The following is a 14,829-nucleotide window of genomic DNA, read 5'->3' as shown; positions in this document are numbered from 1 at the left end:
TTCCTAACTGTTGTATAATGAGCGTATACATAACTGCTATGACGCCCGATCATTTTGTGAAAGTATCACTCCGCGCCTTGAAGTGGAAACCGTTACAACCGTTCTCTCGGAGGGACGCTAAAGTGTGTTGCATAGCGACCGTCGTGCATTTTGAAGGCAGCCAGGAGGGACTACTTTTTGGTAGTCTTTAATAAAACGGCTACTTTGACTTTCTTGGTTTCTTTTTAAATGTAGTGTGTCTATGACTTTCGTTTCGCCATAACAGTAACCGTTGTATAAAAGCAATAGATCACTTCAGTCAGTGGCATGTGCTCATTATACCACTGTGAAGGGGGTCGCCGGCCCTCCGCTGCGCGTCGGGGCCGGACAACGGCCCATAACAGTGGTATGATGAGCACATACCACAGCCTGGCGTGATCTATTGCTTAAGTATAATATTAATTGTATCATTAGTCTCTCTCTTCTCTGTTTGGCTGCTTGTGTGTATATCTGCTCTCTGATTGGCTGTGTGTATATCTACCCTCTGATTGGCTGCTTGTGTGTATATGTCCTCGGATTGGCTGCGAGGTAGATGATGGAGGACACGGGGTCAGACTTCACCATGACCTTCAGACAGCTCAGCGAGGCGTCAGTGCAGCAGCTTCACCGCGGTGGCTTCACTCAGGTCCTCAATCACGTTCTCACGCTTACCTGTTTCTCTCCCAGTCTGTCTGACTCACCAGACTTTATTAACATACAACGCAAGTCAAAATGTTGCATTATTTTTGTTAAACTTGTCAAATTGCCATTACTGTGCGAGCAGGGATTTTGATGCCTCCTCTCTCTCTGTAGGTGACGTGGGCTCTTCATGACCTCTCGTCCCACCAGCTGTTCTCTGATTGGTCGAGGTTGTACCTGCTCAGGCTGGCCAGGTGAGCAAGACAACGTCATGTCTCTTCTCAACATTGCATCTCTTCCTCAAACGTATTGTTTAGCTGGTCTCGATTGTACTTTCTGTGATTTGACCTTTTGGTCTGTCTTTCCAGACAGGAAGGCGATAATGACGAGGATCGACGGCACCGGATGAAGAGTAAGTTCATCAAATCACCCTATTTCAGCCCAACATATGGTTTATTTTTCAAGAAACTGCAGTGTTTCCCATACATAGACCAATGTGTGGCGCAGCGCCACAGAATCAACACTGAGCACCACAAATTGATTCCGCTTCATTTTTTATTTCTATTTTTTATTTTTAAGTATAAATATTGAAATAAAAATAAATATATGAAATGCAGTTATTGTTGAGATAGGCTACGGTGTTAGACTGGGTACCCCCAGCCCGTTCTGCGGTGATTTGAATTCGCTCTTCAGCAGGGGCTGGAGGGCAATACATTTCTTTCCGTTTCCGATCCGCTTTTACCAGAGCCAATCACCAAGCTGGTTTTTCCCCCTGGCGCGCTATTGGCTGGTTTAACACAATGACGACAGGGAAGCGATTGTTGCGATCGTTGGTCTGATTGGTTGAAGGACTGTTATTATTTTATTTATATTTTAACATTATACTATTGATTTTCTTTACCAAAAAAGTTAAATACAAGTACCCCCCCCGAATTCCATTTTAAAGACGCTTAAAGAAGAGAGTAAACTCGGGTAGTATCCGCGAGTATTATTTCTCAGCGTCTAATCTGATTGATCAGGCTAGACCCATCATCCACTGATCATGGATTAACTTGAGATACACATTTTTGTGGCTCAATAGTGCTCAATAATTTTGTGTTATTTAAACATAACACAGCAGATTGCATCAGAAGACCTAATCATTATGCCAGCCCCACAAAGAAAACATTGCATAACTTCCAGGCTTTTCCTTCTAGAAGCCGAGTTTTTGTATGTTTGCACTGTCACCCGGCAACAGTTTCGGCTTCTCGACTATAAAAGACATATGTCTTCCTATAAAAGTTTTGAATCGCCAAGATTCAAGGTCACCCCTTCTAAAGTGCTGTGAATGTATCCACAGGTGTGAACCCCAGGTACGTCCTGAGGAACTGGATGGCTGAGTCGGCCACCAGGAAGGCAGAGACCAACGACTTTTCAGAGGTTTGTAAAACGCTTCAGAAGCTTCTTGACCATACAGTTCGGTCTGTGATTTGAATTCATCAATATTGTTAAAAAAAATAGGCATGAATGACTACTTTAAGATGATACATTCTTATGTTTTCATGTGTTTTTTTGTATCAAGATTGTATCAGTTTTTACCATCTTGCATGGCATGATTCTATGTAGTGTATTTTCCACTTCTGACCACCAGGTGGTGCTGTTACATGATGTTCTGGGGAACCCCTTCATAGCGCAAGACGCTGCAGAGGAGACAGGCTATGCAGCGCGGCCTCCGCTGTGGGGGCGGAGGTTAAAGGTCAGCTGCTCTTCCTGATTGGAAGAACATCTGTCATAGTTTCAGACACACAGATCTGTGTGTATGAAACTACAAGAGTTTTTGTTTCTGAAAATGTCAGCTGACCTCAAACTTAAAGGTCAGAGCCACCTGAGAACTCATCATTCCCTCCCTTTTATTTCCTGTTGGACAGAAATATGGAGAACTTGGATATTTTCATCCGTTACTTCCCCAGGGTAGGCTGAGCATCAGAGGCTCTGTGTCCGAATCTCTCTGCTAGCTAGCATGCTAAGTGCCCTAACATGCAACGTAGCATAGCATCCACAGGGAATATGTGTGTACATTTAAGGAGAAGATGAAACGGTAAATTCTTAATTAATTTGCGAAATGGATCTTTATGTTGACTATATTGATACCAATCGCATAAACAACAAAAATAAAACTCACCATCAAATCAGCCTGCAGATATTATTTTACACTTTACTACACCGTGTGAATGTCTGTTTCTTGTGTCATGATGTGTTGATTTCACCGCAGGATTTTTGGCACCAGATTCCTGTCCCATTTCATGTGTTCATATATCCTGTACAATGTCCTGTGTTCATATCAAAATCTGCCAATAAGCAGTCAATTGACCATGGAGACAGTAAGAAAGGCCTGATTGCGTCTAAGGAAGACATTTTAATAAAAAATTATAGATGTCTGAAGGTTTATCCAGAGCACTCTGCAATCTCATGAAGCCTAAAATGTTTATTTTATTTTTTTATAATTTATTAAAACACATGAACAGATCATGTTTTCTGATAAAATCTAACTGGATCCAAGGTATCATAGAAACATGGTGTATTTTATTATTTCTTTCTTTGCTGATGTAGATACATTCAAATACTTCAACAACAAATATACAATAGTAGGCCTACCTGTCGCTCATTTCCCCCAAAAGATTCTTCCAAGCGTTGCTTTGATCGCTGAAACATGTGCAAGGTGCTAAAATTAATTACTCACGTTTGTCATTGAGCATTCGCTTTCATCCAAAGCGGCCTCCAGTGTATTCAGACACAGGTCTTTAAGGTACAGGTTTGGGTTTGGCATCCTGATCAAGGATGCCTACACGAAGGCTATTGAACCCAGAACGTTTCCACTGGGAGTCTAACCCCCTATACAGTCATTGCATTGAATTGGAGACACTGCTTAGACTCTCAGGGGCCAGGAACCAGATCGAGTAAGGTCTGTGTAGGCGGGTAACGCCGTCAGCATCCCAGTGGTGAAAAAAAACATTGCACCGTGGACCTCTGGGAGTGAGGTCAAGTGAGGTCTAAATCACAAAACTGAGGTTCATCCTTTCAAAGTAATGTACAGTCGGATTAAAACTAACAAATAACAGGATTGAATTGAAAGCTAGAGAGAGTCGACTTTTCTCTTTATATTTATTTATTTTTGTTTAAATTAATATTGATATAATAAAAAAGAAACGTACTGGCAATGATGGGAAAGTAGAACAAAATGGGAAACGACTTCACGTGACAAATGAAGACAGAGGGAACAGAAATTGTGTATATTGTGTGCTTAATAACCAATATATGATTTAATTTCGATTCAAATAATATGTTTCTTGGACTGGTATCCATTATTATCAATTTTATTTTCTGCTCTTCTCTTCAAACAAACCAATAAAAAATAAAGAAAAGACAAATATTATGTCTCCTCCATTTCGGACACTTTGCGCTTCCTCGGGATAGCGAAGATAGGTTCCTCTTGCCATCTCTCTGCCCTCCTCCGTGAAATAAGCAAACCGTCTGCAATGAATACACACACACACACACACACACACACACACACACACACACACACACACACACACACACACACACACACACACACACACACACACACACACACACACACACACACACACACACACACACACAAATAGTTTTTGTAGGTCATTGTTAAGGTTGTGTTAACATTGGAATTCACAGGAAATCTGCTTCAGAATCTCCCTTCAGTATGGAGATTCTCCAACAAAGTGGAGCACCACCACCCTGAGATGTGTTATGTCATGCTGTGGAAGATAACAGTATATCAGTCAGATGTATCTAGAATACTATTTGAAATTTGAAATAAGTTGCATGTAATTATAACTATTATTTAAAGTGTCTGCTATCGTGGATAAATACGTTAGCTTAAGGCAGTGGCGTCCCTATGCTGTTTTATTCGGGGATAAAGCCTCAGATGTTATTTAATTAGCCCCGAATATGATCTTTGGGAAAAAAATAAAATATTCATAAACATTTATAAGTAGCCTAGTCTAGATATACATAGTCCTTCTGGCAAGAGAATAAACAACAACCTGTTTACCACCTCAAGTGTATTAACCTATCCTATCCCCAGTCAGATCTGTGCGTGTGTGTGTGTGTGTGTGTGTGTGTGTGTGTGTGTGTGTGTGTGTGTGTGTGTGTGTGTGTGTGTGTGTGTGTGTGTGTGTGACTGTGTGACTGTGTGTGTGTGTGTGTGTAAGGTCTGCCTCACTTGTATTCATTTGCAATAACTTGAATGGAACTTTAGACATTTGGGGATAGCATAGCAGTCAGGTAGCTATTCAAAGCTATAATAAACAGCATATTTCGTTTATTTAGATAAAGCATTATGAAAAAGTTTGCATGCACAATTAAGCATACACATAAATTTGGCGCGCAGCATTTTCATTTTCACTCTGGGTTAAGCCCTAAGTGTATCTTTTGTGTGTGTGTGTGTATATATGTGTGTGTGTGTGTGTGTGTGTGTGTGTGTGTGTGTGTGTGTGTGTGTGTGTGTGTGTGTGTGTGTGTGTGTGTGTGTGTGTGTGTGTGTGTGTGTGTGGGGGTGGTATCTAGATTGTATCTATGTTAAGTTAATCTTTGGTGTGTGTCTATTTGGTGTGTTTATCTTTATGGTGTGTATCTATATGGTGTGTAACTATGGTGTGTGCGTATCTATATGGTGTATACCTATGGTGTGTGCGTGTTGTGGCATCCCGCCACTTAAACCTTGGCCCGGGCGGGTCTGAGGTGGGGGGATTGACGGCGTATACCGCCGCCACCCACTGAGGGGCGACGAAGAGCATCAATCTCTCCCCAATCAGCGAGATTGGGGGACACCTGGCCGGAGGCAGAGGAGCCATTTTAAAAGGAGCAAGAGGACTGACATTCGGCAGAAGACCAGGAGCGAGAGGCAGCTGAGAAGCATCTGGTGCGTTTCACTTAAAAGGGAACCGGTTAAAGACTTTTTGAAGTAAAGAAGAGCATCTCATCTGAACCTGATGTGAGTATTGTGTGGCAAAGCACAACTATTGGACTTGTATGTTGAATATAAATCACTGATAATGTGTGAAGGAAACCGGGGATTGTGGTGGTTAAGTCTCATTTGAAATTTGGACCATGAGTAAACTGTTCCTTCCTTCAAAGATCTATCATGGATATTTAACTGCAGTTCTGTGAGTATCCCAACTTAACCATGAAGCATAACTGCAAACTGTAAGTCATTCATTTGTCATTACTCTTGGGCACATTGTATTTTGGCTTCCTGGTGAGTTAACCTGTTACCTGAGTATTAAGGATGTTTTATTGGTTCATGGTTTACTTAGATGTTTGGTTTATGTTGGTTTTAATGATTTGTTAAAATGGTTACAGGCTCCAAGTTATTGTTGTAAGCTGGAGTAATAGGTTGGGTTCTGATATCTTCAGTCTTCTTTCATTCTACTCTCCTGAGCTCTGCATCTTCTTCACGTGAGTCTTGCTTTACTAATGAGGGTGTGGTCTGAGTGAGCAGAGGTGCATACTGGGATACAGAGATGTCTGAAGTCTACAGGTCTGTAGACACGCCCCCTCAGGGGAAACCGAGTGTTTGAGAAACTGTCGTGACGTCAGTTACATCGACTGGAATGTTCCTAAAGATGGCGACAGGGGTTCAGAAGGAGAAACACCAGGGGGAGATGAGGGGGCTCCTCATCTCAACGACTGAAACACAACTTCAGTCTGACACAGAACCATGGAACACATTTAACAGTTCCCTCGAGGCATCGTGACTCCTCAGGAACAGTTTCATTTCCAAGAAGGTCTTAATCTGGGGCAATCCCCAGATGGATCCTGCTCCTCAAGAGCCACCCCCCTCCACTGGGTGGTCTTCTGAACAGATGACCTCCTTCTTGTCCTCAAGGCTGACTAAAGCTGCACCGTTTGCATTCAGGAAACCACTGGACTACAAAGACATGACTTCAGAGACGTTGAATCAACCTCGGACACATTTTGGAGACGCCAAGCATAATCCATCACCAATGTGGGACGCCACTGAAGAATGTTGTACATAATTTACGTCTCTGGAGACATTGGTTGTTCTGTTATGGGTGCCCTGGCAGGAGAGCTGGGGGGGGGGGGGGGGGGGGGGGTGATGGAATGTTATTTGGCATGAGGTTTTTACCCTGCATGATTGTTTGGCCTTTTATGGCGCAGTGGTGGTGTGTGTGTGTGTGTGTGTTTGGGTTTGACATGAGCTGGAAGATTTTTGAGTATCGCTAGGGTTCTGTGTGTGTTTCCCACTCACACCTGGCATGGGGTCTGTGTGTGTGTGTCCGCCTTGCTTTGACAGTGATAATGTTCATACGGGGGTCTGTGTGATGGGCTTGGGATATTGGAATGGTCAACTAAATCATGCCTGATGGACGGCCACACGTTTACTTAAGGGCCTCCAGTAGACATGAAGAGCCCTGAGCTATGCTCCGGAGCGATATCCAAAACACTGGGCAGGAAGGAGAGTACCCAACTCAAGTGTAAAAGGATGCAAGTGGTGTGTTCAGATCAGTGACTTCAAACTAGGACTACACCAATCAGGATCAATGGAGGATGGACACCATAAGGAATTCCACAAGGAGAGTCTGACGTTGGAAAGGGACCTAAATGGATATTCAAGATGACCTTCAGACCTGTAATGAGACGGCTCTTCCTACCTGACTGGATTGATGGAGAGCCCTGTGGATCTTGTCTTGCTCTCAGTTGCACGTCTTCTCAGGCTGAACTGTATTTGTTTCGGACAGGACTAGCTGAACGATTGGTTCCCTTAAATCGGAACCAATCCGGGAACTCCAGCTAGTGCGCTCTTCGAGCTGAAGTGTTGCTCTTCAGCTGAGGAGGTAAGGGAACCTTCACTGGGGCTTCAAGATGTAAAGAGGAGAATGTTTCAGAGTGTTCCATGGTACTCTGATGAAGACCGTTGTTGTGTTCTACTGGCTGAGAGGAAGAACCCACACATCTTCCTCTTGGCCTTTCTCCTCTGAGAATCCTGGCGCCATCTTGAAGGATATTCCATTTCATGTAACTGATGTCACGACAGATTCTCAAACACTTGGTTTCTCCTGAGGGGCGTTTCTATAGAACTGAAGACTTCAGACAGCACTGTATCCCAGCATGCATCTCTGCTCACTCAGACCACACCCCATGAGTAGGATGCAACACTAGTGATGGCGATGTAGAGTTTTATAAGTAACGTGGGAGCAGACTAAGGGGATTAGAACACAATGGAATGTGAAGTCTGTAAATCTTTAAACCATGAAGATGGTTGGATAGTTCAGGAATTGGGCTTTTTAATATGGGCAGTCTTTTCACTCGGATGCTCACTGGAGCTGTACATGTGTTGGCTGGCTGGCATGATTTGCTGTTGGTGATGAGGCGGTCAGGGTGACGTTGCAGGGCTATGGTTGGCTCTCGGTGAGCTCAACGTTTAGATTTGCTCCGTATGGTTTGTACCCTGAATAATCTAGATAATTGTAAAATGTAGACACGGTTTTGTATTGAATGATTCCAGGATTTTAGGTTTAAAGTTGTTGCACATGGTTATTTGCTTCTTCGTATGGTTTTGAGTGATATAACTTGTACACACTGGGTGCATAGTAGTAGTAATGACCAACAGCAACAAACAGATCTCCTCAAGGTAAGTCTGTTGGCTGTATTTTTAATGAAGACCATCGCTGGACTTCAGGATCTTCCTCCGTTCAGCTCAAGGTGAGGCGCTGGTTATGTTTTTTCTTTGGTTGGTTCCGGCCGGAATGTTCGGATTCCAGTCGGACGGTTTGTGCTTCCCGCCGTGGAAGGTTCTGAGTGCGGTCACTTGATTTAGTCCCAATGGTTAGCATAGAACGTTGTAGTCTTGACAACCATAAGAAACCACCTGGCAGTTAGTTGGACGGGAGTCCCCTAAGGGAATCTGGCGGAACGTTCTCGCTTGTATTTGCGTAACCTCGTGCCGTTGCCAACGGAAACTATTTCAGTCGGTTTCCATGGGGAATTGTTGCCCCTATTTTAAACAACTTAAGTTTGATATTAAATACATACTGACACGTACGTCGTACAATATGTTGATAATTTCCGATGGTTGCGCCGTACTTTTACGTTGACGGGACTCGCACTGCGTACAGAACGGCGTTCTACTTGGGGCCCCATTTTTGACATCAGTGAAGGCTGAAAATCATTTCAAGGTGGAAGACATTTTGACATTTCTTCAAGGAACCCAGCACCTGAATATGGCTGAGTAAATTTGATTTAATATCGATACTGCTTAGTGTTCTTTGTTACTTCAGCTTTTGTACGTTCTAAATATCTGCTGTCATTAATTGCCACAGAAGTTAAACCCTACCCAATAGAATGACGTTAAACAACAACTTTGGTGCAGAGTTAGCAACTGGATAATATCAAAGCTAAAATAATGGCCGTCATTCCCACATGTTACAGTAGAAGATACTCTAGTGCTGTACAAGGTTAAAAAGGTAACATGTAGTTTGTCCCAAGGTGTCTGCCTCCTCACCCAGAGCAAGAGCTCCACCTCCTCACCCAGAGCCAGACCTCCACCTCCTGTCAGAAGTCCCCCAGAACAGGTCAGTGCTCTGGTGTGTGAGAGTCTTCTCAGGTCAGTTACAATGCATGGCCTGAACCACTTCTTTAAACTTGTGGACTGCTCTGTCTTCATTCCCAAAAAACGGGATGCTCAAGTCTGGTCTCAAATTATTTCTAGCCTGGAGTTATAAAATAATAGTTAAATTAATTGTAACTCGGTTTCGGATGAGTCAATTAAGTTTATTTTTGGGCAGATGCTGATATAAACCTGCTGTAGCTGAAAGGCGTGGCCGTGAGGCTGGGGACCGGAGGCTTGTGGTGCCAGGGTGGACCGGAGACTGAGGCTGGAGACCAGCGGCCTGCAGCACCGGACCAGAGGGTAACCATCACCAAGCTCATTTGAAACACTAAAATCCACGGTAGTTTAGGTCTGGTTTTGATCATCTTATGACTTTAAATCTGTGCAAAGCTGTGATTTGAGTTAATTCATACGGGGGTTATGCAAGAGTCATATGAGCCATTAATGTTACTAGTTCTGCTACGACCGTAGTGGATGAATTGCTGAACGCGACAATCTGCAGACGTTGTCTAATTGAAGTGTTTAAATTTGTCTTCCAATTTACAAGTGAACCTCAGATGCAGGAGGTGGGGTGTGTTGCGTCCCCAGGTGATTTATTGCTGAGACCAACTGTTGTCAACCAGACCAGGAATCCATGGCTGAAGGAGCTGATGGAGGTGCCGTGCTGAAGGAGCTGATGGAGTAGCCGTGCTGAAGTAGCTGATGGAGGAGTCGTGCTGAATGCCCTGCCTTGTAGAGCAGCTGCTGGAGGCCCTGCCTGGTGAAGGACGTCTGTCGTGGGGTAGATGGAGCTTGACTCTGAAGTGATCATCACCCTCACTGTCACTTCTCGTAGAATACTGTTGCCACAAACTACCAGCGTTTGTACCATGTATACCAGACGACTACATCTGTTTTACCACATGTTGAAGCAAGACTTCCGCTGTTTGTTCCAGACCAGGACTCTGTCTGAGGAGAGCTGCTGGAGGAGCTGAGACGCTGGAGGACGACTAGGAATCGACCAACAAGGATACCTCGTAAGTTTGTATTTACTTACTGTACATGGTTGACTTAAAGCGCAAAATACAGCTGTTACTTTGACATTAACCAACTGCCGCTGTGTTTTCTTACTAGAACGTGTTTCTGGAGCGGAGGCGAGCTGGTAGGGGAGCCGTGAATCTGGAGGATGACCATCACTCTACCAATAAGGATTGTAAGGTTGTATTAACCAAACAAACTGGAAATAAAGGGCTTAAAAATAAGACAAACTACATGTTTGTTACCAGACTTTAGGGCCAGACTCGCGCTGTTTGTTCCGGACCAGGACTCTGGCTGAGGAGAGCTGATGGAGGAGCCAAGACTCTGGAGGACGACATCACTCCACCAACCAGGATCCTTCGTAAGTTTGCCTAAAATAAACCGAGTGGACTTGTTGTAATGCAGGATTAGTTTGTCCAGTACAAGTTACGGCATACTATTGTGGTTGTTTACCAGACAAACTACAGCTGCTAATTTGTTATGTGCCATTAGAGCCCAACTACTCCTGTGTTTGTGACCTTTTATTAGAGCCCAACTACTACTGTGTTTGTTACCTTTCATTAGAGACAAACTACTACTGTGTTTGCTACCAGACCAGGAATCTGGAGGACTGATGGAGAAGCCGAACATCTGGAAGGCAAATCCTGAGGACCACCAGCACTACCATCAAGGATTCCTCATAAGTTTGCATTATCTGGACATGGTGGACTAGGTAGGTGCCAGGTTCAAGTCCTCAGAATACAGTGATGCGTCCTTGAGCAAGGTGCCCTAAAGCCTGCCTGCTCCTTAATGACTTATCTTTGGTTCAGATAATGTTGCATCTTTTGAATATTAAACCTAATCAATGTCCTTGTTTGGTCCGGGCAGTCGCACCTGAGCTGAACCTCACCTGATCCTGTTTGGTCGTAGGTAGACACACCTGAGCTAAACCCGCCCTGATCCTGACATCCTGCTGGTCCCGTCTCCTCAGTTCATCTGAGCCTCGTCCTCCAGAAGACCTGCTGAGCTCAGCAGTCTGAGGCTGATGGATCAATGACCTCCAGTGGGAGTGATCTTCTTGACCCCACATGTAACCGTGTGCTTCCACACCCCTTTCCCTCACGTCTGTCACTTACCTCACTACTTCACTACTCACTACTGCTTCCTCTTTTCTTCCTTCTCTGTGGTTCAAACCGTTACACGGAAGGCCCGTCTTCCTGCCCTCAGAGGGTTTAGCGTTAGGGTTGAGAGTCAGGGTTTAGAGTCAGGGACAGAGCTGGTCAGGGAGGACTGCTTTTACACAAACCTCTTCACTTGCTTTCGGAATGGTGGTGACATTTTGAAAAGATTCATTTGGGAAAATGTTTTCCTCTGCTTTCCTTTAAAAAATTGTATCAAACTTCTGTAAAGTGTTTTTGTTTATATATTCAAATCCCACATTGACTTCTACATGTTTGGTGCGGTTTGGTTAATGTCAAGCTAAACTCCTGCAATACATTTAATATACATGATTGTTATTAAGCAATGTTCACATAATCCATTTTGTAAAAATATGAAACCTACATTACTACTAAATTCAAGCCAAGGAACAAGTATCTCGCTGTATTACATCCTGGAATAAACCATATATTCAACCCTCTAATCCAAGCTGCTTTGATTTCGACTTCAAGAATTACTACTACGACTGAAAATACACAACGCAGAGTCTGTCCGAATAAGCTGAAATCTAACATTTGGTGCTGTGACACCGTCTTGAAGAAAGGAGTGAGGAGACCATTGCCTCTGAAGATTGCCCTGTGATCGAGAAGACCGCGCGCCCTGCCTGGGAAGACGTATCAACGCCTGCCCTGCTGAGGGACCCGCATCCACAACGCGGCTGAACAGCGCATCTCCATGCACCACGTGGGAATCAACGGTGACTGAATCTCATTCCACACTCTCGACCAAGAGAAAAGAACAAGAAAGTCATCTTAAAATAATCTACACACACATAACTGATTATTTGTTTTACTATTAGGCTGCACTCCATTTGCTGAGTAATGAAGTTGTGTCATTAAGAGCTTGACGAAGTGAGGACCTGTATTAGTGATTGAGAGCTCAATGATCACTGAATATACGCCATATGAAACTATTGAATTTGTTTGTTGAATAAGGCCTTTGGTCTGGGCTAGAGTCCTAGAAGCTGGGCTAGAGTCCTAGAATATTGTAATAGCATGAGTTTTTTTGTTTGTGCTATGTTGTTTTGATCCACGCCGAGGAATCACATATATTGTTTTTAATCGAAGAGGGAAAAAGTGTGCCATCATCTGGTGTTGGCATACCAAGCTCCGTGGGAGACTTTTATTTGTTTTTTCTAAGCAGCGATTGGTCGCTAGTTTTAGCTTTGCATAGGAAGAAAAAGATAGAAAAAATGCCGAAAGGTAGAGATCAAGGAAGTCGGAGAAAAGGTGGATCGAGATGAAGAAGTCAGGATTCGATTCCTGGCTGACGAGAAGAAGGAAATAGCCAGGGACCGAGAAAGATTCCCCCGGGCCCCAGTCCAACAGGGATAGAGAACAATCATTCAGTCCGACGGGCAGAGAGAACCTCGACCATGCCACAACTGCGGAAAAATTGGACACTGGATAAGAGAATGTAAAGCGCCTCGAAAGATGTACCGTGACGGCTCCAACGAGAGAGTAGGGGACGAAAACCGCTCAGACAAAATGAAGGAACTATGGAAGAAATGACAGGGGCAGAGTGCTGAAGAACTCAGCCGCATATGCGATTCAATGTCGGAAACCAACAATAACACCGACTTGGAATGACACTCGTTAGATTTGGCACGCAAACTGACTGATACGGGGTGAAGAGTAGGGAGTGTTTGTTATTTTCATTCCTTTATTTTCACGAGAGGTTAATCTTCGAAAGATGCTAGGACTTTTGTCACCTTTGTCGCCTATCTAAGTGAGAATTCATGTTGGTTCCTTCTTGACACAACTGCTCAGCTTTAGAACATTTAATTTGTTTTTTATTTTTGAACAAAGGTTCAATCATTCATTCATTCACACAAGGTTTATTTAGAACTATGATTACTGATTACTGATATAACCATTTTCGAATCAAGCGATTTATTTTTGTATGATCATTTTTCATTGTTTATCGAATCATTAAGACAATTACAAACCATAGTTGATTATTATTACTGTTGGATGCTGTGACAATGCCTCCCCCATGACTGATACTGCACTTTTTCTTTGTTTCATGTTTCATCGTACCTGGGAAATCCAGGAGACAGACACTTGTTGAGTCCTTGGGATGAGTCCTTCAACTGAACTGTGTCTGTGTTTGTCCTGACGCCCTACTACGAACTTTCATCCTCATCCCCCATCACACCTGCAGTGGCCATCAACTGGAAAATAACTCTGTTGCAACTGCTACTCAAAACCAACTGAGTCATGCAGTATTGTCTGTGATGTTGTTGTTCCAAGCAGAGGGAGGTGTCTGGACAGTTGACTTTCTTGATTCTTTAAATTTTTTATGTTTTGGTTTAATCATGAGTAACCTAATGAGTTTGTTATTTTCTTTATTATAGTGGCCTACACCTGGTTTACTTGTGTATGATTTGAATTTACTTGTCTATTGCCTTTTATGCTATCTTTCATTGATTTAGTTAATTATTAATGGGTCACCAGTAAATACACTGAATTCTCATTTTGTGGGTGATCTTTAAACTATGTTTAGTATGATCAATAGGGAGGAATGTAGAATGTTGGTGTATTTTTGAGTCTCTCTGTTGTTCACATTTCTAGTCTAGGAACAGGCCAGGGCCTCTCATACTGATACAAGGTGTTATCCCCAACATTCTGCCATTGTTAAGTCTCAACAAGGTTGAACCGACCTGATCCTCTGGGACATAGCCAGGGCCAGATACCTTATCAATGCTGAGAGTGCGTCTGTTTTCGTGTTATTCATATATCCCCTTTTTGTATAATACTCGCCCCAACCCTTTGGTTCGACGAGAAGAGGGTTCGACAACCAAGGAACAAGTATCTCGCTGTATTACATCCTGGAATAAACCATCTATTCAACCCTCTAATCCAACCTGTCAAGCTGCTTTGATTTCGACTTCAAGAATTACTACTACGACTGAAAATACACAACGCAGAGTCTGTCCGAACAGTTTAGAAATAAGCTGAAATCTAACACTATTCATGTGTTTAACAATGTACATACTGCCCCGCAGGCCATTCTCTGCTACAACACGTTCAATCCACCAACCCGTCTCACGTCAATGTACTATAGCTACGTTGGTTCAAACGGAAAATGTAGTTTGTGTGAGACTGTTGTCCAGCAGAGGGAGCTGTCAGACACCTTAATTATACAGGAATGTCTATGTATTTACATTTTAAAATGTTCATGGGCTGGTCTAGTTTGTCTGCAAATAGTTCTGCCTCCAGCAACGGGATTGGTCGAAACATATGAAGTGAAAGAAATAAAAGCCCGGTTCACCAGATCTGAGGTAAGCTGTGGTCACATTTTGG

At 43.4% G+C, this 14,829-nt stretch overlaps 1 protein-coding gene and 1 long non-coding RNA gene across 3 annotated transcripts; both read left to right on the top strand.

The window, feature by feature from the left end:
* The first annotated feature begins 497 nt into the window (after window positions 1-497).
* On the top strand, window positions 498-3,120 carry LOC130377504 (protein adenylyltransferase SelO-like). The gene is made up of 6 exons (XM_056584653.1): window positions 498-664; window positions 832-911; window positions 1,026-1,069; window positions 1,997-2,076; window positions 2,288-2,392; window positions 2,565-3,120. Exons 1-6 carry the CDS (start codon window positions 572-574, stop codon window positions 2,649-2,651), a joined length of 489 nt encoding a protein of 162 aa, XP_056440628.1. The 5' UTR covers window positions 498-571; the 3' UTR covers window positions 2,652-3,120.
* A 4,628-nt stretch (window positions 3,121-7,748) lies between these two features.
* Window positions 7,749-11,935, top strand: LOC130377366 (uncharacterized). 2 transcript variants are annotated; one of them, XR_008894149.1, is made up of 8 exons: window positions 7,749-9,272; window positions 9,486-9,610; window positions 9,934-10,091; window positions 10,246-10,326; window positions 10,424-10,502; window positions 10,576-10,688; window positions 10,921-11,039; window positions 11,195-11,935. It is a non-coding gene; the product is annotated as an uncharacterized LOC130377366 (long non-coding RNA). The 2 variants fall into 2 exon arrangements; XR_008894150.1 differs by having other exon boundaries at window positions 10,921-11,043; window positions 11,241-11,935.
* Window positions 11,936-14,829: the final 2,894 nt, after the last annotated feature.

This window comes from Gadus chalcogrammus, chromosome 23 (genome assembly GCF_026213295.1).
Source record: "Gadus chalcogrammus isolate NIFS_2021 chromosome 23, NIFS_Gcha_1.0, whole genome shotgun sequence".
Taxonomy (NCBI): Eukaryota; Metazoa; Chordata; class Actinopteri; order Gadiformes; family Gadidae; genus Gadus; species Gadus chalcogrammus.
Note: the sequence above shows the minus strand (reverse complement) of the source record. Positions and strands in the feature narration are given on the sequence as shown.

Excerpts from the sequence above, each read along its gene's own strand:
- LOC130377504 (XM_056584653.1), top strand. The coding sequence starts at position 572 with ATGATGGAGGACACGGGGTCAGACTTCACCATGACCTTCAGACAGCTC. Across the intron at positions 665-831 it reads ACCGCGGTGGCTTCACTCAG|GTGACGTGGGCTCTTCATGA; the intron begins GTCCTCAATCAC and ends CTCTCTCTGTAG. Across the intron at positions 2,077-2,287 it reads AGACCAACGACTTTTCAGAG|GTGGTGCTGTTACATGATGT; the intron begins GTTTGTAAAACG and ends TCTGACCACCAG.